This window comes from Nelumbo nucifera, chromosome 3 (assembly GCF_055504915.1).
Source record: "Nelumbo nucifera cultivar China Antique chromosome 3, China Antique-T2T, whole genome shotgun sequence".
NCBI lineage: Eukaryota > Viridiplantae > Streptophyta > Magnoliopsida > Proteales > Nelumbonaceae > Nelumbo > Nelumbo nucifera.
The window spans coordinates 31,485,358-31,510,878 of record NC_142651.1 but is presented as its reverse complement, the minus strand read 5'-3'; the positions used below and the strand labels follow the sequence as shown (position 1 = coordinate 31,510,878).

The window sequence follows — 25,521 nt, the reverse complement described above, 5'->3', positions numbered from 1 at the left end:
GAGTGCAAATTTTGTATCTAAGGCTCAGTTTGGAAGGAGTACAAGTACAAATATGTAATGCACAAATATATACAAAATAATATAAAATACAAGGTTTTGCACTCTACAAATTTGTATTTGTACTCCTTTCAAACTAAGCCTAAGGTTGTTTTTTGTTGCAATACAAATAAATTTGCACTGATGCAAAACCATGGCAGCACAAATGATTTGAGTGTAAATTCTGACCTATTTTTTCTTTCAAATTTTAGCTTATTTTGTTTTATTGCAGTAAAAATGGAGTAAATTAAAACATGAAGTAGGATAAAGTAAAATCCAAAACAAAATTAAATAAGAATTTGCACTCCCAATACATTTGTACTAGTGCAAATAAATTTGCACTACAACCAAAAACAGCCTATAAGGCTCAATTTGAAAGGAGTACAAATACAAATATGTAGAGTGCAAAACCTTATATTTTGTATTATTTTATATGTATTTGTACTGTACATATTTGTATTTGTACTCTTTCCAAATTGAACAAAAAAAATGATGCAAAATTTGGACCCCTTCATCCTATCTTGATTTTTCTCTCATATAAAAAGTGGGAATCACATCATTTTACTTCTTACCTTATTCCTCCAAATAAGTAAACTTATACCGCATCCATTCTCTTTCATATAAAGTGAGAGATACACCATTTTATTTATTGCAAACAAACAAGCCAATATTGAACCTGAAGCAAAAGTAAGCCAGAATTCACACTCAGCACACTTGCACCCCCCTACATTTATACTAAGTGTAGGTGATGACCCAGTAGCTGAGAGGGTCATATGGAAAATTTCTAAATATAAGCATAGAATCAAACTCATGTAACTGAAGGTTCTTTATGGGTAAGTGGAACTCGCATTCACCCTACTTGGTTGGTGCCCATTCTTTGATACCTTGGGCTCCCCATAGAGCGCACCCCACAATGCCCCACAGCACATTTCAGCATGCATTGGGAACATCTTGCATGCTTGGTTGGGGACAGTGGTGGAGTCAAGAAATTTTCTTTTCTTTTTTAATATTTTTTTGGGGGGGACCCCACCAATACACTTGCCTCTCTCCCTGCTTGGAGATGTTTGATTGGTTGAAGCCTTTATGGTATCATGTCTTTCTGACATCATAGACTTTCCCATGTATAAATGAGAGAGAAAGAGATCCAATGTTCAAATCCTAATACTCACTCCACAGGAATACGTGCACGTACACCAAAATTGTCACTAATCCAATGTTCAAATCCTACTACTTACTACTCATCTGCATTCTCATTTTCATCTTTAACAAGCTTGATCATGTCGTCTATACGCAAAATTGTGATGGCAGCTTCAGTTGCAAACTAGAAGCAAAAGAATTCAGGAAACAAATTCAGTTACAAACTGTCAGAGAAGAACTGATATCACTTCGTCTACCCAAAAAAAAAACTGATATAGCTACAAGTCACTCACTGCCTTTACCTGTAATATCTTCACTTTGCTCATTGCGGGTTCAATAACCCCAGCTTCTAAGTTGTTGCGGATGGTTCCCTTCAAGAGGTCAAGCCCCATACTACAATATTGTAAAAGAACAAAGAATCAAGATGTAAATTTTCAACACAAAGGTGACGAAAAATAGTAGGAAATATGATTGCTTACCTAAAATATATACAAGATATGGCAAGATTGCTTCTTATTTTCACATATATTTTTAATGAGAAGTTCATATTAGTATATCTAAAATAGGGTTAAATTAGACCATAAAAGCTGTTTCTCATAGATCCAATCCAAAACAATGTTAATTTCAAAAACAGATACTGCTACCAAAATAACCCTGGATTAGTATACAAGTGGTTACAAGAAGGTTTTCAGCAAGTCCCAAAGATAATTAAAGGGGCCAGATGGCAGACCTGCATAATGCACAGTGTTTTAAAAGCACAAGGGCCAATTTGCGCCCGAGGCGCAAGGCGAGGCGTGTGTCTTTTTGAAGCAAGGCGCAAAAATACAAAAAAAAAAGCTAAAAAATCACTTGTGCTTATGTGTTTTAATTAAAATACATAATCATAACATGTTATGATTAAAAATAAAATTGAAGTACATAAGCATAGCCTATTATCTAAAATTAAAATACATAATCATAACATGTAAAGTGTACTCCAATGAAAATTTAAAAATAAAATCATACATATAAAACATTTTCAAGCATGTAAAACCCACAATCTCTTTTTTTCCTCAACTGCATTAGTTCAAGTAGCTAATGTGATGTCAAACATATTACAATCCTGATTCTACGAGCCGCCTTTGTACCACACCCCCTGAGGCAAGCCCAAACAAGTCCATGTTAGGACCTTAAATTCTTAATTTTCACATAAAAATAATGATTATATAATTTTAATTGCCTTTTAAGAAGATATTTTATTAAGATGAATGAATGAACAACATTAGCAAATCGGGGGTTCTCGGAGCACCTCTAGGTCCAAAAAAAGAAAAAAAGCGTAAAATTTTCAAAAGGCACACGCCTGGTACGCCTAGGATCTGGGCAAGGTGCCTACCCTAAAATGTGCCTCTCCTGTGCATCTAGGCATGCCTTTTAAATCACTGGTAGTGTTGTCAAATAAGAAAGAAGCAACTGTCTTCTGACTAGTCAAATCTTGGTCGTTTTTGCTGAAATTTGGCAGCATAAAAGTAAACTTGATAGTAATAAAAACTGTAATGGGAAAGTTCGAGTTGAGTGATTTTAGAATCTGCATGTCAAGGTCAAAATCCTAGTCAACATGCTGACCAATGGAATCCACTGGTGTTTATAGTAATTCCTGTTATTTCCATTTATAAAATGTTTTGCGGTTACTATTTATAGTAATAGACAATTTACTAGTTTTAGTAATTTCCAATTTCTTATATACAGTAGAACTAGAGAGTTATAGTATCCTGGTTTGAATACAAGCAATAGTCTAAGTAGGAAATTAAAAGTTGTTAATTTAGTCTATTAAAGAGTGTCAACAGGTGTTGAGAACAACCTATTCCATTTTGTTGTTTATTCCCAACTAGGTGCTAAATAAAGAATTCTCCTTCTGTTTCTACCATAGCCAGTAGCTATAGTAGAAGTTACTCTAGCTTCATCTTCTATTTTCTCTTCTTTATTTGCTTGCTAAAGTGGCTGAAGCCTATTGTTATCTCAGAAATTTTCTGCTACAATTAAAAAAGAAAAGTGTCACTTTGCACACTTCAAATAGGAGGTAGGGAAAGGATAAAAAACTCAAAGCTCTACATTTTACAAAAAGCATTTAGGCAACAAACAGACATGAAAACTACTCGCATTCTTTGCAAACCATACTAAGAAAAATTAGGTATGGGATGGTACTATAAACTGGATTGATGGACCTTGTGACGTATCAACCTGTGCATCTTCTCCAGATCACAAAAACAACTTATACAATAAATTGGGCAGAGCACAGCCCTGAAGAAACACTAATTAGTAATTTGAGAATCCTACCACCTAAATGATGAAATGTAAGCTAATTTGAAAAAATTAAGGAAATATGTGATTAATGGCGGGAATTTTTGTGCAAAAGTTGTAGATTTTGTATTTACAGGAATCAGGATAAGTACATAAGACACATGGACATGTCTAATGCTATCTTCTTGATTCTTTCTATTGTTTTTTTTAATACATAAATTCTCCTTAAACAGAGTTATAAAGTGGCCAAGAGACAAATACCTTGATAGGTGCTGCTTATCAGCTTTTGTTTGTGCAGTGTGGTGGTACGCCCGAAGCTTTGCAACCAATTCTGTTGCATCTTTTGCAGCATTTACAGCAAGAACCTATAGCCAATGCAGACATCACCAATTTGAGAATCGAGAGATCAAAATAACTTATCTCAAGAGGACGTACAGAAATAAATTGTGAAATTTAATGAACTCAATTCAAAAGATGACCTTTGGCACAATTAAAAGGGATTCAGCAAATTCTGCAATTGCCAGCTGTTCTCGGGATCCCAAAGTTGTTGCAAGATGCTCCAAGTAGACAGATAAAGCAGCCTCAACTGCACCACCACCAGCTACCACCTGTATCACCCCAAGTCATGGCAATGAGAAAAGGAATGTAAAGAATTTGCAGTGATTATTAGCTGTTAATTTATCTTATTCTTGCTGCAGGGATTTTTAGTCTGTGTACTATATTTTAGGTTTCACCCTATTTAATATTGTGGGGTGCCGTCCCCTATTTCTCTAGGTTCTCCAACCTGTTTCTCTCTTATTCCTTTTGCTTTAACTCTACTCTGTAGCAGATTACATGGTATCTGGCTGCTTGATCTTCCATAGATCTCTCTCTCTTTTTACCACATGACAATCCTACTTTTCAGAACTGATTTGCATAGCAGAAACTCTTTTCTCCTTGGTCATAGAACCAAGCCTTTATTTGTTCGAGTTGATCGACACGTCCACATGGCTGTATAGGTGTGCTCATGTGATAATACATACACTGGTTTTCAGATCATAGGGCACCTAAGTTTCTAGATTTTAAGCTACAACTACAGACATGGTTTAAAATGTCCATATATTTCCTAACATTTCCATGGGTACCAACATGAAATGTTACTGGAATTGACATATTCCTCAACGAAATCTATCAGTGCTTTGTGGTATACAAGATAGAGTATTACATATAAGTTGGCAACAATATTTCAGACACGTAGAGTAGCAGTGTTATTACCCGCCTAACGGACATAATTACCACCTTGAAATTCTTTTGAGGGGTGCAAAATTTGAATGGGTTGGGATTTTGTCAAAATTTGAATGGGCCCGGACAGAAACAGTGTAAAATGTTAACACTGAGTTATCTTTTTGCAGTTAAAATGCTCCCTTTAAACACTGAGTTTTTAACTGCAAAATGGATATAAGTCATTAAAGTAAGGAATGCCAAATGCAGCCTAAAATGGTTCGGGAATGTACATAGAAGACCACCAATTGCACCAATCAGAAGAAGTGATTCGTTACACATTGAAGGAGCTAAAAGAGCTCAGGGTAGACGAAAAAAGACATGGGTAGTAGTAAGAAATGATTTAAGCACTAATAATTTAACAGTGGATATGGTTTCAACAAGAACCAATTGGTGAAACAATATTCATGTAACCAACCCAATATAGTTGGGATAAGGCATGGATGATATGATGATTCAAGAAAACACTAGCATCTAGAATCAATATTTATTCCAATCAATACAGTGGTCAGCTAATTCTTTAGCAGATAACCAGCCTAGAGGTGGAATGAAGATAGCTGAACATGGAGATATTCCCTCCCTGGTAGGTTTTCTTTTTATCTTGTACTATGGATGCTTTCTTCTTTTTTGAGAAGTTTGGGCTTTTCTTTTGTCTTATTTGCCTTTTGGTGTCTACATGATTGCACTTCTATTGTTTTTGTATATTAACAAAACCCCATCCTCTTTTTAAAGATTAAAAAAACAAGGATCAATGTTTTAAAACATAGAGCCGTAACATAAGGCGTTCAAGTACTTGGAGGTGTAAGGTGTAATTCAGAATGCAAGAGGCATAAGCCTCCTCAACAACAAGAAGAAGAAGAATGAAGATGCACGAGCCAGAATGGAGAAAGGACCCTTCCCTTCCCTTCTTTTCTTTTCCTTTCCTTTCTTTTTATAATATGTGCATGAGACATACAAGAGACTAATGCTTTTTATTTTTTATCAATAACATCAATTTCATTAAATTAAGAGAATAGAGGGAAAGGAATACAAAGGGAGATAAAATAACTTAGCTCCCCAAAAATCAGAAAACTCAGGGAAAGCAAAGAAAATTAAAAACTAGCCTAGAAAACAGCCTCCCTATTCACTCCTTGCTTGGCCAACCCATCCGCAAATGAGTTGGCACTCCTCTTCACCCAGCTGTACTGAATCTCTATGTCCCTACCCAGCCATAAGAATTGTTTTTTCTCATTGTTAAAGTTCCACAAACCACTGTCCTCTGTCTTCAACCAATTAATCACCACCTTCGAGTCACCTTCCAGAATCAAACGGCTAATATTTAGATCTTTTGCTCTTCGAATTCCTTCAAGCGCTGCAAGGATCTCAGCCCTAAGAGAGTCACCTTCTCCAATAGGGCCAGAGAATAAAGCAGTAACAATCCCTTCCTCATTCCTAAAGACTCCTCCAATCCCAGAGGGCCCTGGATTCCTTACACTGCTGCCATAAAGAAAAAAATAAAAGATTAATAAAATTGGGGTGCAACACAAGGACTTCCCAGGAGGTCACCCATCCTAGTACTACTCTCGCCCAAGCACGGACAAGAGACTAATGCTTGAGAGGCATCAATGCCTCCACCATACGTTTCAGGGGTGTTTTGAGTGCAACTTACCTAGCACACTTCCAAGTATATGCCTCACACGCCTTTAAAAGCATTCACGAGGATGCAACTGTAGATACAAATAGTTTTTTTTCACTTGTAAATTCAATGAATAGAGAAAGATAAGGAGATGTGAGGTATGTGTATGCATGTAAATGTGTGCCTTAGGCTGTGTTTGGTTTGAAAGAAAAAGGAAGGGAAATTTCCCTCCCTTTTCTTTCAAACCGAACACAGCCTTATTGTTTGGTGGGGGGGAGATGAGTTGGGTGTACAGGTGCATCTACTTTTAGGCCCCATTCGTTTTCCTAATTCTAAAGGGGGAAGTCAGTCAATGGGATTGTGGGAAATTTTGCCATGTTCGTTTTTCACATTCATGTAGAACCTATGGAAAAATCACTTGACAAAACGTGTTGGGAAATTTTGCCCATTCTAACAAGAACTTTTTTATGGATAAAAGAGTCATTGAAAAATTTACCTAAGAATCAAAAGAAAATAGGTAAATAGCTTTTGAAAAATAAACAAGACCTTAGAGGGAGGAAATGAACGAGGCCTTAGAGGGAGGAGTGAATGGGAAAAAGGTAAAATAGGTAGGAGTCTGGCATTGAATAGAATAGGAATCACCTTTCACTAAAGTGTTTGTATTTCCAACTAATCAAGCACAACATCTACCTTCTAGAAGGTGTACAAATTAAAACATTTAAAACCATGAAGCAGTTTGAGTTCCTAAAAGGTAGAAGTGATGTTCTGTTCATTAAGTTTAAGATCATCTGGTCCAGCTGAACAACGCGAAAACATTTTAAATTAAATCCATGAAATAGTTAGGAACAAATCCCGACATGTGTGTATGTACACTTCTTAGTCTACACAAGCTTAATCACCATAATATCATCATCATCATCCAAGCCTTATCCCAACCATATGGGGTCAGCTATATGAATCCTGTTTCACTATTCCATTTTATTTAATCACCATAATATCCAGGCCAAAAATCAATGAATATCAGGTGGATAATATGCATTTAGTTCAGAAGAAAAAAATTAAACAATAAATTCAAACCCAGTAAAAAGAAGATAAATGGCTAATAAAATGACATTCAAACAGCATCAGCACATTGTGAACAGAAAAATTGGCCTTATTCAGGGATTTTCACAGATAACCCCTGGTTCTCTAGACAATATACCAATACAATAACCATGCGAAACAAAAACAGGACTGGCAATGTTTTGCACTATATAATAGTTTGATTTTCCCTAGGGGAGGATTAATAGGTTTTACCTCTCCCCTTCTGCTTTGTACTTATTTCTTTATTTATTAATGAAAGTTGTGTTATTCGTAAAAAAATAATAAAAAATCAGCATGAGAAGTTCTAATTAATATTTGAACTTCAAAACATGAAAAATAATGCCTCATAACAGAAACAAACAAATGCTCAGGCTTACCACATTGGATTCAAGAGCCCTCTTGACAATACACAAGGCATCATGCAAAGCTCGTTCCACCTCATCCAGCATGTAGTCATTTGCACCTCTAAGGATCACAGAGACCTGTCAACAAAGGACGGGGAGTAAAGAACAAAAAGTCAACCAGGAGAAGTTGCAACATAAGAAAGGTCGAAGATATTCCAACTGGAAACAAAACTGGTAATCAAACAAATATATTAACAGATATTGTTATAATATTATCATGAGTTGGTATGTGGAATGCCTTCACACACTGTGCTCGAGGTTCATAGGGATCAATGCCAGACCTCTGTTAGAGGAATATAATTTCTTAGAATATCAGCTTGGATTCCATGGTTTAGAAGATTAGCCAAAATATATTAACTATGATATATTACATACCGCACTTGTGCATTTCGTTCCCTTTATCATCATCACATCATCATCAGATATATGCTCCTCCACAACTTCATCAGCATATCCAAGAAGTGACGAATCAAATGTTTCCTCTCCTTCCATATCAGCAAATGTTGAAACCTGTGGTTCACCATATAGTTTCTCATTTTGCAAAATGTAAGAAATATGGGAGAAGTGAATTGGATAACTGAAGTACAAAAACTAAAGGAGATTAGAATTGGTTCATCTATGACCCATCCAATCACAAAAATAAACTTATCTCTGAAATGGTCCCCTCCTTTTGTTCTGGAGGTCTGTCTTGGGTCCTAGACCTCTATAGAGGTTTGAGACATTCTGAGACCTTGGCTGTTTTAAACCTTTTAGATAAACTTAAAGGGGTTTTCATTCTCCCTCACAGCACTGACAAAAGAATTTGGACCCTGACTCTGGTGGAGTGTGTTCTTGTTCCTCATTATTGAAATCCCTATATTCATCTAATCCATCTTCTTACTCTTGCTAAAGCTATTTGATCTGGCCCTATATCACCTCTAGGCTTTTTTATGGAAGTCTGCACTCAAGATATCAAAACCTGCGAGATGCTAATTTGGAGGAGGAATGCTTGATGTTTGCCCCCATGAAACCATTTTTATTTTTGCACATCTTGGTCAATCCCCCAAGATATTAGTAAGCTGTTCCCAGGCCAAGTTGATACATGTCATATGATGAAAATGGGAATATGATGCAAGGTCGAGATGGGAATATTGCATTAGGAAGAACTCAAAGATCAAGAATGGGAATATTCCATTAGAAAGAACTCAGACATATATCCTATTACTACCTCATAACAGCAAAGATAGTTACAAATGAAACTGTTCTCTAAGTACAAATATTTGCCACCTCAACTAGGGAGTAATAACTATGAATTGATATGGTTTCTAACTGCAAGTCATTAAAAAGAGATATGTTAAACTTCTTACCACAGTTGCACCAGTTGCCTTGGCAACATGGCGCAGATCCTCTTTGCGAACGCGCCTCACAGCTATTGCCCCAGCCTCTACAAAGTACTGAAATAACAATGAGAAAACAAATTCATTAGAAAAAGTGTCATAATAAATATATAAGGTTTCCAATTGACAAAATCCTATCTAAAAATAAGCATGTCATTTACTTGATGAATGAGACAATCAAAAAATTTTGACAGTCAGTATGCTTGTGACCTTTTCAAATATGAGTTTGTATTCAAACTGAAAACATAATATATAATGCATGTCAGAACAAGTACTAAAATGTCAAAAGATAAACATCAACAAAAATATCTCACTAGTATATCAAATGTTTTAGCCAACAAACTGCCACAATAAACCAATAATATGGTGGTGCTATAAATAGGGTGACAGTGTTCTTCAATATACTCAAGTCAGAAAGGCATATGCACAAAAGCAGGGTGTGCTGTGCATCATGGCTTGATAGGATTTTTTTTTTTTTTTTGAAAAGGTAAGGTAATTTATTAAAATAAGAACCAGTACAAAGGAGCCTAGAGCCACCACAAATTACAGATACAACCAGTTCTGAGATCTAAACAACAGACTCAAATTCTGATTTTTAAACAACTCCGATGCCGACACCCAGGACAGAAGTTTACCCACAGCCATCTGCACCATTTCCTCTGAAGATTTAGCTTTGCCCTGAAAAATTCTGTTATTTCTTTCAATCCAGATAGTCCAAAGCACAGCAGCCGGGATAGTCTTCCAAACCAAGATACCTTTCTTGCTGAGACCCTCAATCTGCCAACAAAACAGCAGATCCTTCACAGAAATTGGCATTACCCAACTGATTTCCAAAGCTTGGAGAAAATGCCTCCAAATATAATTCGAGACTGGGCAATGTAAGGCCAGATGCTCAATAGTTTCTACTACCCCACCACATAAGCCACATGACATATCCAAAATCTGAATGCCACGTTTCACTAGATTAACTTTGGATAGACATTTATTTAAAGCCATTGTCCAGAGCAAAAACTTCACTTTAGGACTGAATGAGCTCCAAATCTGCCTAGTCGGAAAGTTTTCCTGACCTGAACTTATCAACTTACTGAACATAGACTTAACAGAAAGCATGCCATCAGCTTCCCATTTCCATCTCCAAGCATCCTCCATGTTTGGGTCAATCCTCTGGTTCTGGAGCAGGCCCAACAGAATTGCATACTCCTTAATTTCCCAGTCAAAGAGGCGCTTCCTACAAGTTAGGTTCCAACTGAAAGAGTTAGCATCCACATTGAAATTCTCAGCCACCAAGGAGTCCTGATTTACAGAAATTTGATACAAGAGAGGAAAGGCATCTTTCAGACACACTTCAGAACACCAAGAGTCTTTCCAAAAGTTGATTCTTTCCCCATTTCCCAAGTTGTAACCGATTCCTTCCTCAAATAAACTAGCGTTCTTCATTATACCTGTCCAAATGGAACTTATCCCTCTTGAAATAGGAGAATTGGATCTCCAATCACCCCAGTCCACCCCATATTTGTCCACAATCAGCTTTCTCCACCAAGCATTTCTTTCATTTGCAAATCTCCAAAGCCATTTAAACAGGTTCAATAAATATGCCCCTATCATCATTTCATTGCACAAGGTTCAATAAATATGCAAGCCATACAACCTATACAGACATGCAATTATGCATGTGCTGCACATAGTATCTACTGTACCTGGACCCTTAATTCTTATTACAAAGTAATCCTGTCATTCTGACATCATGACATGGCATAGCCAGTATATGAATATGATGAAACAAGGATTTTATATGGGATATTTTATTCATAAAAAAGGATTTTATATGGGATACTTGTTATCTCCACCAAATCTATACTTATTTTTTTCTGTAACAAGCCGTCATAGATTGATACATGCAACGAGTTGTGATAGATTGCTGCAATAATAAAATCCTAGGCTGACAAGCAAGAGAATGTAGGTCCAAGTATGGAGCAATGTTTAAAAAGGCATGGGAAGCATACACTTGGAGGTGTTCCATCAGGCGAGGCGCTTCCAAAACACGTGGAGACACATACAAGAAGCGTCTAGGCATATGAGGCGTACGCCTCTGTAGAGAGCTGTGTACAGAGATATACGCTTCTATCACGCCTTATACGAGAGAGGCATACACCTCGCATGTGTGGCGTTTTAGAACAGTTCATTGTTTTGTTTATTTTAGTGGAGCCATGATCTTATCATGGTTCCCATTTTATTATATCATTGATTCAGTGTAAAATGGGGGAAAAAGCCCCCATTGGTTCATTTTGCAAATGAACAAAAATTAGGGCTCAAGTGAACCAGTGAAGCTGTGAACTGTGAACCTGCTGAAGTTTCTCTTTGACCAACCTCTCAAATCTTCAAGCTGCAATATCAGGTATGGGGTATTTTTATTTTTCTCTTCTTCTTCTTCTTCTTCTTCTTCTTCTTCTTCTTCTTCTTCTTCTTCTTCTTCTTCTTACTCTGCAATGTAGGGTATGGGGTATTTTTGTTTTTCTTTTATTTCTTTCTTCTTCTGCAACATCAGGTATGGGGTATTTTTATTTTTCTTTTCTTTCCTTTCTTTCTTTTCTTTCTTCTTCTTCTTCCCTTCTTTTTCTTTTGAGTAGCTCTGTACAGAACTACATAAAAAAAAAACACCACACAGCTCTGTTCAGTCTCACACTGTTTTTTTCTTTTTCTTTTTTTTTTCAGAAGATCTTAAGAGGACCACAGAGGCCAAGAAGCTGCACTGCTGGCTACAGCTTCAGCCTTCATCTTCAACTCTTCAAGTAATTTCTATCTTCTCTTCCTTTGATAAATTATTTCTTGATTGTGCTTGCCTCATTTGTAATTTCTGAACCTTAGACATGTTAATTTAGTCTATTGACTCTATTCTATTACTTATGCAGATTGTAAAAATTAAAATAATCTAGCAACAACTCTATATTTATTTTTTATTTGTTTTTGTTATATATCAATTAATTAAATATCTGAATTTCTTATTTTGAAGATGTGATTTGTGAATTACTTGGAGTTTTGTTTAGAACTCAAGTATTGAGAATATTGACAATTTGACAATTGAAATTAAGTCATTTAAGTCTTATGTATATTTTTTATGTTTAAAATGTCTATTTCTTTATTAATATACCCACTATAATTATAAAAAATGCATGCTCAAGGCTTACGCCTCACGCCTCCAGGTAGTGGACCACCTCGTGTCACGCCTCCGCATTTTAAAACATTGGTATAGAGTGACCACTTTGAGCCAATGTTGCAAGACTTGGACCAGACCGGATGGTCAAACTGTTAAACCTGAAAACTAGAAGCCATTCCAGCTTTTCATTCCCCAATCCCCCAATTTTTCAAATTTCTGAAAAACCAGCCAAACTGTCAAAACTGACAAGAACTGTTCAAAACTTGCCAGGTTATAACGACCCACCCAGGTCACTAAATCACCACAAACTTCAAAATGAGTAAATGGCAATAAATTGATGTCAACCTGTGACCCCTTTGTTATGTGTTAACATGCTACCTTTAATCTATCATGTTATTTGTGTTAATTTATGTCTCCCTAATATTTATATTGATTAAATATGCATATACTTTTGGAAAAAATGTGAATTGGAAGACTTGAACCCTAGTCTCTTGTTATCAAAAGTCAAGAAACAAAACCATCTAGCCACTACTTACACATATGCTATGAAATGCAAAATATATTATATATTATTTATATGGCTCGCGGTCAAACCATTTAACCCATGACCTGGCAGACATTCCAATTTTGTATCAAGTCCACATCTTGAAACTTTGCTTTGAGAAAAAAAATGACAAAGCTTAGGTCCATATCCCTCCCAAAACCTTTTTTTTTATAAAGGAGAATAGTTTTATTAATTCAAATAACAACAATACCTTTTACCTTCCCAAAACCTTTTACTCTCCCAAAAATGTTCAAATCTATTTATACACCTACTGGCACAGCCATCTTACCCAAGTCCCACATCTTGAAACTTTGCTTTGAGAAAAAAAAATGACAAAGCTTAGGTCCATATCCCTCCCAAAACCTTTTTTTTTATAAAGGAGAATAGTTTTATTAATTCAAATAACAACAATACCTTTTACCTTCCCAAAACCTTTTACTCTCCCAAAAATGTTCAAATCTATTTATACACCTACTGGCACAGCCATCTTACCCAAGTCCCCATATCCCAAGATTTTTGGCTTAAATAGTTCAATATAAATTCACATCCATACCAATAAACACATTGGTCATGGTAAAATAATTAAAACCTAAAGGATCTTGCCTTCAAAGCCATATCATCAATCCCTTTACTTGTTAGCACAACATTGGCTCCTGCTTTCAGAAGCTTTTCAATACGCTCTTTTGTCATGTCAGTCTCTCTGCAAAGATAGAAGAACAATTAGAGCTGCACTGCAGAGAACTATACACATCATTGCTTTCTTTGATAGGAGGGACATTTCAAAGAATTCACAAAACAATGAATGAGTTTGCTTCAAATTAAACAGCAAGGAAAACATTGCTTCATATAAAACAGTGATATTCATAAAATAGTAGAAACTGTGATTCTATATAGCACCAAGAGAAAGATGAAACAGACATGAACAGCTCAACACAGATAAAACCTAGAACTCCTTTTATATTGATAACAAGTTTGAACATCTAGAATTGATCCCCAATGTATATCTGAACCCAACTGCTAAGGCCTCAGTCAGGGTTCTGGACATGTTATTCACCTCGTTTGGGACAGCTCAACTTTTGGGCTTATGATAATTATGATAACAAATCGAGATCTGGTCAGAGTTATTTAAAAAGGAATATGTATATATATATACATATATGCTAATCACATTGACAAGATCCTTACTATCAGATATACTACCCAAACTCCATGTCTCAAACCTTCATATGATGACCATTGTTTAAGTTGTAAGTTATATTATTATTTTTTTTTTGATGAATGAATGGTATTTTATTAAATAGAGATAGAAATAGTACAAGCATGAAGCACCCTAAGAGGAGGCACAAGGTGTTACCTCCCCTTAAAGGTGGTTCCAAACCCAACTCTTTTCAGATTGCAGTAACAAATTAGCCAAAAACAGAGAATCCCTTGAAGCCCCTTGTTTAGCTAAAGAATCTTCCAAAGCATTTGCCAATCTACTAACCCACTGAAAGCTAACTGACATGGTTCCCGTAAGCCATTTGACTTTTTTGATGATGTCCCTATATCCCACAAACAACAGTTTCTGGGTCCGACATCCATCCCACTATCACCTTAGAGTCTCCTTCAACTATCAAATTAGTCACTCCAAGTTGGTTGGAAATCTGTAGTCCTTGTACCACAGCTAATATCTCAGCCCTTGTAGAGTCTCCATAACCCACTGGACCTGAGAATAAGGACAGAATGTTGCCATCCTTATTCCTCAAGATCCCTCCTATACCCGTAGGTCCTGGATTGCCTTGACTGCTCCCATCAAAGCTCAACATTACAACTCCTTCCAGAGGGGGTAACCAACTTGCTTGTGAATAAAATAGAGAATGCAATGAGAGACAAGTGAAACCAATAAAAGAGGATTATCTTTCATGTCCCCAAATGTAATGATCCAAAAAAATTCAGGAAAATGAAATAACCCAAAAAAACAAAAACTCCTACAAAGTATAGCATTCATTCACCCATCTGGCACCCTTTGGAACTCCTAAAAAAGATGATAGCTACAGTCCTCTTCAAATTTTGTTGTAATCTCCCTCTCCTTTGAGAGAATACAATTCTAATTACCACTCCAACAACTGAGCAGGTCCCATTTGCCAACACTCCAAAGCTGAGGAGTCAAGCATGCAAGGCATTCAAGTTGCTTTTTTCTTTGGTGATAAGAAAGCAGTTGTGCATAAACTTGACAGAATTTTCATTTTTGGCTAAGCACCTCCATCATCACTGGCATGGATCTCTCCCCTAACGAGTCCAATCTTTGTAAACCAAGTTGTCAACAACCTCCACCCTCTGTCAGCCATTATATATCTAATCCAGTTCACCACAATCAGATAAATAAGGTTGTACTGGAAGTAGTATTGCCATTGGAATATCAAACAATGGCATGAGCTGCTGAACCCAACTTCACAGAAGAACAGATCAACACCAGCATCCTCCCCCATTTCTGCAACACTGTCATCATTGTCAAGGGCACAAAAAATATAATGGTCTACAAATTCTGAAAACAATAATATAATAATGCTTTGACCAGAGGACATAAAATCTCCAAAAAGTCCTCAACTAAGCATTTATAGGTAGCAATCTTTGACTTTCTGCTTAATTGTTTATGATGTGCATATTAGGTATGACCAAATAGCGGGGTCAACAGTGAAATTCTGGGAAGATCTTTGGTGGAGCAAAAAGCCTTTAAGACAAGTCTAACCTAGACATTTTGCTTTGTCATTACAAAAATAAACCTATATCAGATTTGATAATTTTATCCCAATCACCTACGTCTACTTATTCCTCCTCCTTTTCCTCTTTCTTCTTCCTCTTCCTTGTCCTCCCCCATCTTGAGGAGGCTTACGCCACCTTGTGCTGCGCCTCTTGTGTTCTGACCTATGCCTCATGCCTCTTAAGTATTGGAACGCCTTGTGCCATGCCTCCACACTTTAAAACATTGTTTTAAACTGTCAGAAAGAATTTTGAGCTGGCTCAAAGTAGTCATCATCTCTATTAGGTGGTTGATATACTGTTTTTTTTTATCAAAAGGTTGATAACACTGTTACTCCGCATGTCTGCAACACAGTAGCCAACTCATCATGTTATAATACCATCCCATGTACTCCATATAGCATTAGTATTCTTTTTTTTTTTTTTTGATGATTTATATCATTAGCATTCTTCACTAAGGAAATATGTCAGTTCTAGTAAAATTGAGCCAATACCATGGAATTATGTTGTGGAAATATTAGAAAATATTTTGACATTTTATACCATACTCTATTCAAAAGGTCTTTGTTTTTGCTTCTTTCAGAAGCTATTAAACCATTACTAGTGGAAAAAACACAAATAAAAAACTAATTTAGAAATTAATAGACTATGCAAAGGTGTAAAATACATAAACATATAAAAACGCAACCAGAAAAGGAAAACAAAAACAAAGGCCACACCTGGATGTGCAAGGCAACCCGGGCACACATTCTGGAAGGGACATCACTTGAGTTCAAGCAAGGCACAATCCTTAAAATGCAGCTTGCATGTGTAACCAGGCACATTTCTACACTAGAGTAGCCATTTTCTGGTGTTTATGGAAGGAAAGGGATGTTTTTGTGTTGCTTTTGATAGATCTCAAATTTCATCATCATAATAACACTTTAGGTAATGACAGATCAGGCATTTAAGGGTGTGACTATGTATGAAATTTTGCAGGGATGACAGCATGTAGCAGGTTATTCTAATGGTGAACAGCAGTTGGCTCCCAATTTGGAAGATTGGGAGGTAAAAACTATAGCAGGTTCTCTAGAGTGTTCCATATCTGAATGACCTTTAACCTATTTGGGCCTTCCGTTAGGAGCTAACCCAAAAGAAAGTCGGTTCTGGTATCCAATTGTTGAAAAGTTTAAAAAGAGGCTGGCTGCTTGGAAAAAAAAGTTACATTTCGATAGGGGGTAGAGTGACCTTGATTAGGGTGACACTCGCTAGTTTTCCGGTTTATTTTCTTTCTGTATTCAAGATACCCTCAAGGGAAGCCAAGGAGCTAGAAAAGGTGATGAGGGATTTCTTATGGGAGCCAGGGGAAGAGAAGAAGGATCACTTGATTAGGTGGGAGATAGTCAGTAGGAGTAAGGAAGAAGGGGGATTAGGATTGGGAAATCTAGTTCTTAAGAATGAAGCTTGACTAGGGAAGTGGCTTTGGAGATGATCGTTACAAAGAGAAAGGTTGCGGCACAAGGTGGTGAATAGTATTCATGGCTATTTGCAGAACGGTTGGGATGCCGGGTATCTCGATGGGCGACTCTTGCAACACCCTGGAAGGCCATTCACGGAATTCTACCCCATTTTCTCAATCTGGTCAGGTATGATGTTAATTCTAGACACAATGTTCTTTTTTGGGAAGACATTTGGGTGGGCAACCAACCTCTTAAAGACCTTTTTCCCTCTCTTTACTCTCTTTCCCTTTATAAGGAAGAGCCGATTTCCAGTTTTATTTCCTACTCAGACCCTTCTTTGGCCCTAAACTGGGATTTTGGTTTCCGTAGAGGGTTACATGATGATGAAAGTGCTTGTGTTTCAGATTTATTTTCTTCACTTGAATCTATTTGTTTAGATCCCCTTAAACCTGACACAAGAATTTGAACCCCTAACCCGAATGGTTTGTTCACTTGCTCCTCTTTCTTCAAGTCCCTTTGTTCCACTTCTGCACCTCAGAATTTCCCTATTAAAGAATTTTGGACTAGGCCCATTCCCCCAAAGATTGTTGTTTTTTGTTGGGAAGTTTATTATGGTAAGATTAACACCTTTGAAAACCTACAAAAGAGAAGACTAAATTGGTGCTTATCCCCTAATTGGTGTGTTCTTTGTAAATCTCAGAATGAGGACTATCACCACTTACTGATCTCTTTCTCCTTTGCTACAGCTTTATGGAATTGGATTCTTACGTTGTTTGAGTGTAGGTGGAACCCGCCATCTGATACTAGTTTGTTATTTAGTCCGTCTATTTTTGAAAGGCACACAAAGAGAGGGAGAATTATGTGGAAGTACATAAGAACAGCTTTGTTGTGGACAGTTTGGGAAGAAAGGAACACCAGAATCTTTTGTGAAAAAGAAAGGAGCTTCTTGGAAGTTAAAGAATGTATTTTGACAAGGACAATTCAGTGGCTGAAAACTCTAAAGATCTTTGATGCATACTCTTTTGATGACCTATGGAGAAGTTGGTTAGCAGTGGCTAATACTTCTACCAGGAAGGACAGACATGGGGTTGAATGGATGCCACCAGGGGAGGAGTTTATCAAGCTGAACTTTGATGGAAGTAGTCGAGGAAATCCAGGACCTTGGGGCATAGGAGGAGTGCTGAGAAACAAAGATAGTAGCGTGATATCTTTGTACAAAGAATCCAGCTTGCAAAGAATCTTGTGGGTGTAGGAGACTCTTTTAGGGCCGAATTACTGGCTGCTGTACAAAGAATCCAGCTTGCAAATCAGCTAGGCATAGAGCATCTGATTATTGAAGGGGATTCCCAAGTGATAGTGGGTTGGCTGAAGGATCTAGACACTGTTATTCGGGGTTTTAGAGATCTTCTCAAAAAGGTTAAATGGTTAACAAGGAATATGACAATCAGAGTTCAGTGGGTAGGCAGATCAGCAAACTCATTGGCTGATTCACTTGCAAAACAAGGGGTTTCCCGAGATACTTTATTTTGGGCTTCAGTGTAATTTCTTTTGTACTTGTACTTCTGTTATAATTCTGTAATTAGTTTTAAAGGAAAGGTCGCATCTCGTGCCTTTCCACGGGTTGCATGTAACTCTTATTTGCTGGTTTAATAAAATTTCACTCATTTATCAAAAAAAAAAGTGCCTAATGTTGGGAGAAGAAAATTTTAACTCTAATTGTTGTTAGGCAACTGAAGAGTTTCAGGAATTTGTGGATGGTTAGGACTAATCACTTTTCACTTTTCTATCAATTCAACTCCCAAAAATACATCCTTAAAACAATTCTTTAGGGAAAAGAGACAAAACTAATCACTTTTCTATCTCAACTAAGACTCTAGCATAGCTCACACATGCCTTAAACAAAATTTATGAAACTTAAATTAAGATATTATACACAAAGGCAAGTCAGACCATGGGGTCCACTGGTCAACTGTTACTTTATTGTTTACCAAAATCTTCAGTTTTCAGAAAACATCTCCAAAGATGCTTCAAGAAAAACACACTTCTGCTCAGCCATTTTGGCTGAACTTGTTAAGCATCCACTATCTAGTACCATAAGAATAATAACTTTGTTGCAAAATTTGGCTTTAATCCACCTAGTAACTTGAAAGATACAACTTTTCCGAGAGAGAATCCCCCTCTCATGATTCTCCGCTCAGCAGTCCAAGCTCCCTCACTTTAAGAAGCATTACTTTGTGCAGAGATCATCTCCCCAACCCTCCTCAACCATCTGCAGCTTTTCTCTAGCCCCTTCCCTTTAGACTTTAGAGATCCCCTCACCAATCAACATCTTTTGAACTACACTCAGCCACGTCAAACCATTAAGTCAGAATAAGTTAGGTTTCATATGGCTCTCGAAGAGGCTTTAGAAGAGGTACAACCTTGCAACAAATGCACAAAAAGTTAGTTGTTTACCTTTCTTATTTCTAATAAGTTCAGCCCAGTGCATGAGGCTCCCGCCATGTGGGGTCTGGAGAGGGAAAGATGTGCACTGCCTTACCCCTACACATACGAAGAGGCTGTTTCCAAGATTCAAACCCTGATCACCCAGGTATCAATGGAGCAACCCAACTGTTGCACCGGCCAGAAGAAAATATATACATGAGAGGATGTTCAATGCCACAAAAAACTACAGAAAATTCCCACCACTAGCCTCAACCTCCTGGAATAGTTATCAAATGCATTGATTTAATATCTAGATGCGATTTTGTTCCTTGATGTGACCCCCACAACAGACGTACAGCTAAATGTGAAAAATAACAAGCAAATGATACGGGTTTTACACATGAAAGTAACCACAGATACTTCAATAAAAGAGTACAATACCATTTCAATCCTCTCATGCAAACAGGACAAAGTCAAACATGAAGCACAGCTGTAACCCAACAAACCCAAGTAATATAGATCACACCCATGATCAACATGAAGTAACAATCCAGAAAACTACTTTGGTTTTCCAATCTGGTAGCTGGATTCATGGTAGTGAGTTGGACCAACAGATATTAGAAGAGGCCAAAATGGAACTTCTTGCATTTGTCACTGCAACAAAAAGGAATGGAGATATGTATGTCCCCACTCATCTTTATTGCATTAGAACAGCTCTTAACAAAGACACCATTACATGAAGTAAAGAACTAGCATGAGCTAGGAAATGGCTTGCCTAGGCAGGACTTGGTAAATTTCCAAATGAACATTACTTTTACTCCAGAAACAAAAGTAAAAAGAACAATTGTTCTTCTATTCCCAGGGCTGTCAATGGGTTGGATCTGACCCGATGGACCCGGTCCGGCTCTGGTTCTAGAATTCGTCCCAATGGGTCAGTTCCGGTTCCTAAAAAATTGTCCCAATTATTATCAGTTCATAACCGGGTCCACCATGACTCAAACCGACTTGGACCCGACCCGAGCCTTATATAATATTAAATGTATAAGATATATATATATATATAATAGTTAATAGATTATATATTATGTAATATTTAAACAACATATGTCCAAAATGGTCATGTCGGTAGGGCTTCATTCAAAACCCTACCGAAATGAGCCTTTTTTGTTTTCTTCTCCATTCAAAAGGCAAAAACAAAGCTAGAACTCTACAATTCTAGAAAACAGGAAAAGGGGCTGCAGTTGAGACAACCTAATCTTCTCTCTCGTCGTCTGTCCATCTCTCCTCTCTCATCGGTCTCATCTCTCTCACCGTCAATATATTCTCTCTTACCATTCTCTTCTTTGTCGCTGTCAGTCTCCTCTCTCATCAGTCTCTTCTTTCTCTACAGTCTCTTCTTTCTTTGCCATTAGCCTCTCTCTCATTTTTTTATTTTTACCAGTTGATTTCTTCTTATTTTTAATAGTTGATATTTAGCTCTTTACTGTTAAACTCGGTTGCTGGGATTAAGCCATCAAGGGTTTTTGTTTTAAATCGATCTCCATTGTTGCACTCGACTATTGGGAGTTTGAAATCGATCTCCACTGTTGAACTCAGTTGTTGTCTTCCATTGGGTTGGACCTGACTGTCCCGAAGACTGATCAATTCGGTTCTGGTTCCAAGACTACAGACCCTATAGGGTCTGGTTCGGTTCTGGGTCCATGGTATTTCTTGTCGGTTCGGACTAGTTCTACCATATTCCAAACCAGACCCGACCCGTTGACAGCCCTGTCTATTCCTGGAACAATTGAAGCATTTAACCTATTTGCCTTGATAACCATGATCAACACCAAAAAGCATCTTGCACAATAAACATTTTTTATCACTAACAATAGAACTTCATTAATAAAGGGAAAAAAATCTTGCACAATAAACATTTTAAAACAAAATAAAAAACATAAAAGTTCTCAATGGTCAATGTCCATGTACATATTAAATATAGAAACTAGGAAGTTCTTTTTTGTTTGTAGGTATATTTAGCCTTACAAACACTTATTTCACAACAGCAGCCCAAATTCATAGAAAAATGTGACAAAAACGTAACAAAAGGAATTTATTGTGACCACAAATCCCAATATAAGGTAAATGACATCATGTGATTAATTTCAATAAATGAAGTTAAAATTTCATCTTATGGTCTTGGCATTCAATTCTAGTTTAGGGTACTTAAGGTGTCAACCACAAAATGATCTGCTAAAAGGTGCAATACCCTCAAAATTGACTAGGAAGATCACCTCATTGTTTCATTCAAATTTAACAGAATTCCTTTAAATGTGCAAGACAAATGTCCAACCACCCATGCATCTGATGCTAGCAAAGGAAGTGCTTCAAAATATTACTTACTTCACGAAACCAAATCAAGACCAAACTATGTTGCACTATTTCAAAAGAATTCAATTTTTATTTAATGTGATCACCTTTGACGGATCTTCTCAAGCTCCCTAGGATCTGTGACTAGAACTTGAACACCCAATTGCATTTTTGTTTTCTGAAGATTGAAATCAAGACAAGCAATCCTAGCAGGAGCAACTCTAAGAGGCATTCCTTGTGCAGCACGGCCTGTATTTAGAGCATAACCATTCAGCAAATAGCTGTCTTTTGCACTTTTGCCATGAGCTTTCAAAATATTGATGCTCTGAAACAAGAAGAAGTGTATCACTATAACTTGCAAAACAAGAAAACTGGATGCCTTTCAAAACCATGAACCAAAAAAAGGGATTAGACTAAACGAAAATGCTTGACAATAGGTAAGTTCAAATCCCAATGACCACATCACAGATTCAACTTCAGATCAGAATATAATGTGAATTAGCTATAGAAAAGGAAAGACCAGTGCTTCCAACATGGCATACACAACTACACTCTGTGGATGATAACACTAGAAGTTTATACAACAACTGACCTTGATTGGGTATTTAGTCTCCCCATGTGCATTGGTGGTCTTTATTGCTTGAACTGCATCCACAGCCTAAGAAATCAAATTAAAAAGATGAATGCATTGATTGCATAACAAAATGTTAGAACCAGGAAGGGCATGCAGACAAACTCCTAGGAATGAGGAAATAGAAGCAAAAATCCTGTTTTTGTTTGGGTAAGTACAGCTCTTATTGACCACTCAAAAGTTCCCATGATGGACTAGCTGTTTAAACAGGCCCAATACTATGGACTTTCGCCACCTATCCAACCACAAAGAGAAGTGATGGGCCACACAGACCCCACAAGATTTATTACACCAAACAAGAATTCCTTACAAAATGTTCTATTGCCTTCTTATTGAATCATTGATCATTGTCCAGAGATTAAACTACTGTCAAGTTAGGAGATTATGAAATATTTAGAGATCTTAGAAGACATTTAGAATCTGGAAGATATTTTGCTTCTTTTTAGCTTAGAAGTCAAAATCTTTTCTAATAAACATATATTCCACACTTATGATTCCATACATAGGGTGGAAAACTGGAAACCCAGAAACATTTGTAAGAGAATAGTAAAATAAAATATAGATTTTATTAGCAATATTTTCTTTTCTTTTTGTTGCAGACACCAAACATTATTAAGAGTGCAGACTCCGTCAAAAGAGCCTTACAAGGTGTAAGCAGAAAACAATTGTGCATGGATAGATTCCACAAAAGGAAATAAGTTGGGGCAGCTAATGTGGACTAGACTGATACCTGGGGGTGCTTGGCATATATATATAAAATATATGGTAAGTCTTAATAGACTATTCTAAGATGGTTTGGTGTTGTGCATGGAAGACCACTTACAGTAAAAAGTGGTCTGCTAGAAATTGAAGGGATAGAGGGGCTAGAGGCAGACCAAAAAAAGGACATGGGCTGAAGTAGTAAGAAATGATTTTAAGTGCTCATAATTTAACAATGGATATGGCATTAAACAGAATGAAATGACAAAACAGGATTCATTTTTTTGGTAATAAAATAAAAAAAAATACTAAAATAAAAAGAAGATACAAGGAGAGTGACAAGAAGGAGAGAGAGAGAGAAGGCAAGGAACAGCTCCCACAAAAAAAAAAAAAAAAACACTACAAACCCAAGAAATCCAATACCCAAATCTCCAAGAAATGAAAAACTTGCTAAATCAATCAAGCCCACACCACAAAACAATCAACCAAGCCCCAAAGTGTCACATACTAAAAAAGACAAAAAAACTTCAACCCAAATTCCATCCTTGAGCACCAACCTTACTACTTTGACCCAGAGCATCAACAAGAAAAAAAACACCCCAACAAGACACAAATAAGCCCTCCTTCTTTGATGTTCTCTTGAAATTCAACATCTTCTTGTTTGGTCCAACCGCAAGAAGACCCCCTTTCAGCCTACCAAAAACTTTTTTTCCTGAAGATAAATGAAAAAGAAATTTCATTGCTGATACCAAAAACTTTTGAGACCAAGACATCTCTATCTTTCTTCTGTTTCCTAAACCTTTTAACTGCTAGTGTGTTTCCTGATCTTCTTCGAAACAGCAAGCTCCTCATTGATTCTTTCCAATTCCATGACAAAATTTGTCTCAAAAAACCTAACATCATCCTCTTCTGTACTTTTTTCAACCACCTCTGATCTATCTGCACATGAAAAATTTTGAGTGTCATCAAACAGTAAGGGACTCTCAAAAGTATCCCCAGTACCCTCCCACACTGACATTGGAAAAATGTTTTTCCAACCCCGTGAACATCTTTCTAGTATAATCTTCTCCCTCAAGACAAGAATACCAGTTGCCTTGCCCACCTGGGCCACCTCTAATCCTGTATTTACAATCTTCTCCACATCTATCAATTTTTCAACATGAGTCTCATCTATTGGAATTTTTTCTTTCTCTGAACCCAAATGCTTTTCTTCCTCCCCTTCACTTCCTTCTCCCTTCTCCTTTTCCAGAACATCTTCATCATCCTCTTGTAATGGGCTTGTTCTGTAATGTCTCTTTCTCTTGAATACGTTTGAAGAAGGATTAACTAAAGCTTTCTCAATTTTCCCCCACCACTACCCTCCTCCTTTCCCAAGGATATCGTAATTGCACTTTTTAAAGCCTCCATCTCCAAGTAAACTCTCTCCTCTCCCTTTCCCTCTCCTTCTAGCTTATCCTCCCCTTCTTTTCTCCCACCTGTCGCTTCTACAGTGGTTTCTTTCTGAAGTTCACCTTCTTTTTGCTGTAATGCATAACCACTATGAATAGTTGAAGCAGTGTTCCCAGCTACAGCCACAGCCTCTTCACTCTTATCCCGCCTCTCTTTTATTGGTGAAAAAAAACTTCTCTCCTGGTCAGAATTCAAGGCCTTCGTTTCCAGCGCATAGACCTGAGTCCCCAGACCTCAAAGTTGGAGATACCCCAGTTTCTTTGTAAGAATATGTTGTAATTCTCCAAACAAAGCCTTTGGTATCCTGTCTTGTAGACTCCCTTCTTATCATCATAGTTTCAATAATTCCTTCTAACTTTTATAGAAACGATTATAGACCCACACTCGTGTCTATCACACATTCCCCCCCAAACGAGCCCACTTGCTTTGATAAAAACTTAGAAGTCCCGACTCTAAGGGACCCACTCGAACTACTCACAACACTAGGCCCAAAAACATTTAAATCCACCTCCCTCACATGACCACTTAGGTTATCATGTGAGAGGTTTGACTAGCTAGCCAGTCCAACCCCAACTACACGGTTCGAACCGAAGGCTCCTGCCAACAAAACCGAGTCCTCATCCTTTTCTCGTTCCTGGTAAACATGCAGACAAGCATTTAAACCATCTGTCATCACCTGGTCAAAAGAATCCCCACACGCTGCCCAAACCTGTTTTCTTAAGCCTGACGTTTCCTCCCCTGAGTGGGGAAGGGCCTTGGGTTCTTCAAAAATGTCATGACACTCCTCTAGGAGCCGTTTGAGGTCCCCCTTTAATTGGGAGCTAGGTGGTTGGGTCTCAGGTCCAAGAAGTTCAATCCCCTCCCAATCTGGACCCATATACATCAACACTGGCAGATCCATGTAT

At 37.3% G+C, this 25,521-nt stretch overlaps 1 protein-coding gene across 1 annotated transcript in view; it reads right to left on the bottom strand.

The window, feature by feature from the left end:
* Nucleotides 1-572: 572 nt before the first annotated feature.
* Nucleotides 573-25,521, bottom strand: part of LOC104590079 (T-complex protein 1 subunit alpha-like) — a 37,106-nt gene continuing 12,157 nt past the window's right edge. Inside the window, exons 8-17 of the mRNA XM_010248637.3 lie at nucleotides 22,430-22,495; nucleotides 21,945-22,162; nucleotides 13,490-13,586; nucleotides 9,159-9,245; nucleotides 8,188-8,322; nucleotides 7,786-7,890; nucleotides 3,930-4,058; nucleotides 3,712-3,815; nucleotides 1,476-1,566; nucleotides 573-1,357 (exon numbers count right to left, since the gene is read on the bottom strand). Of these exons, the coding sequence (XP_010246939.1) occupies nucleotides 1,271-1,357; nucleotides 1,476-1,566; nucleotides 3,712-3,815; nucleotides 3,930-4,058; nucleotides 7,786-7,890; nucleotides 8,188-8,322; nucleotides 9,159-9,245; nucleotides 13,490-13,586; nucleotides 21,945-22,162; nucleotides 22,430-22,495 (1,119 nt within the window). The 3' untranslated portion in view covers nucleotides 573-1,270. The remainder of the gene's footprint in view (nucleotides 1,358-1,475; nucleotides 1,567-3,711; nucleotides 3,816-3,929; nucleotides 4,059-7,785; nucleotides 7,891-8,187; nucleotides 8,323-9,158; nucleotides 9,246-13,489; nucleotides 13,587-21,944; nucleotides 22,163-22,429; nucleotides 22,496-25,521) is intronic.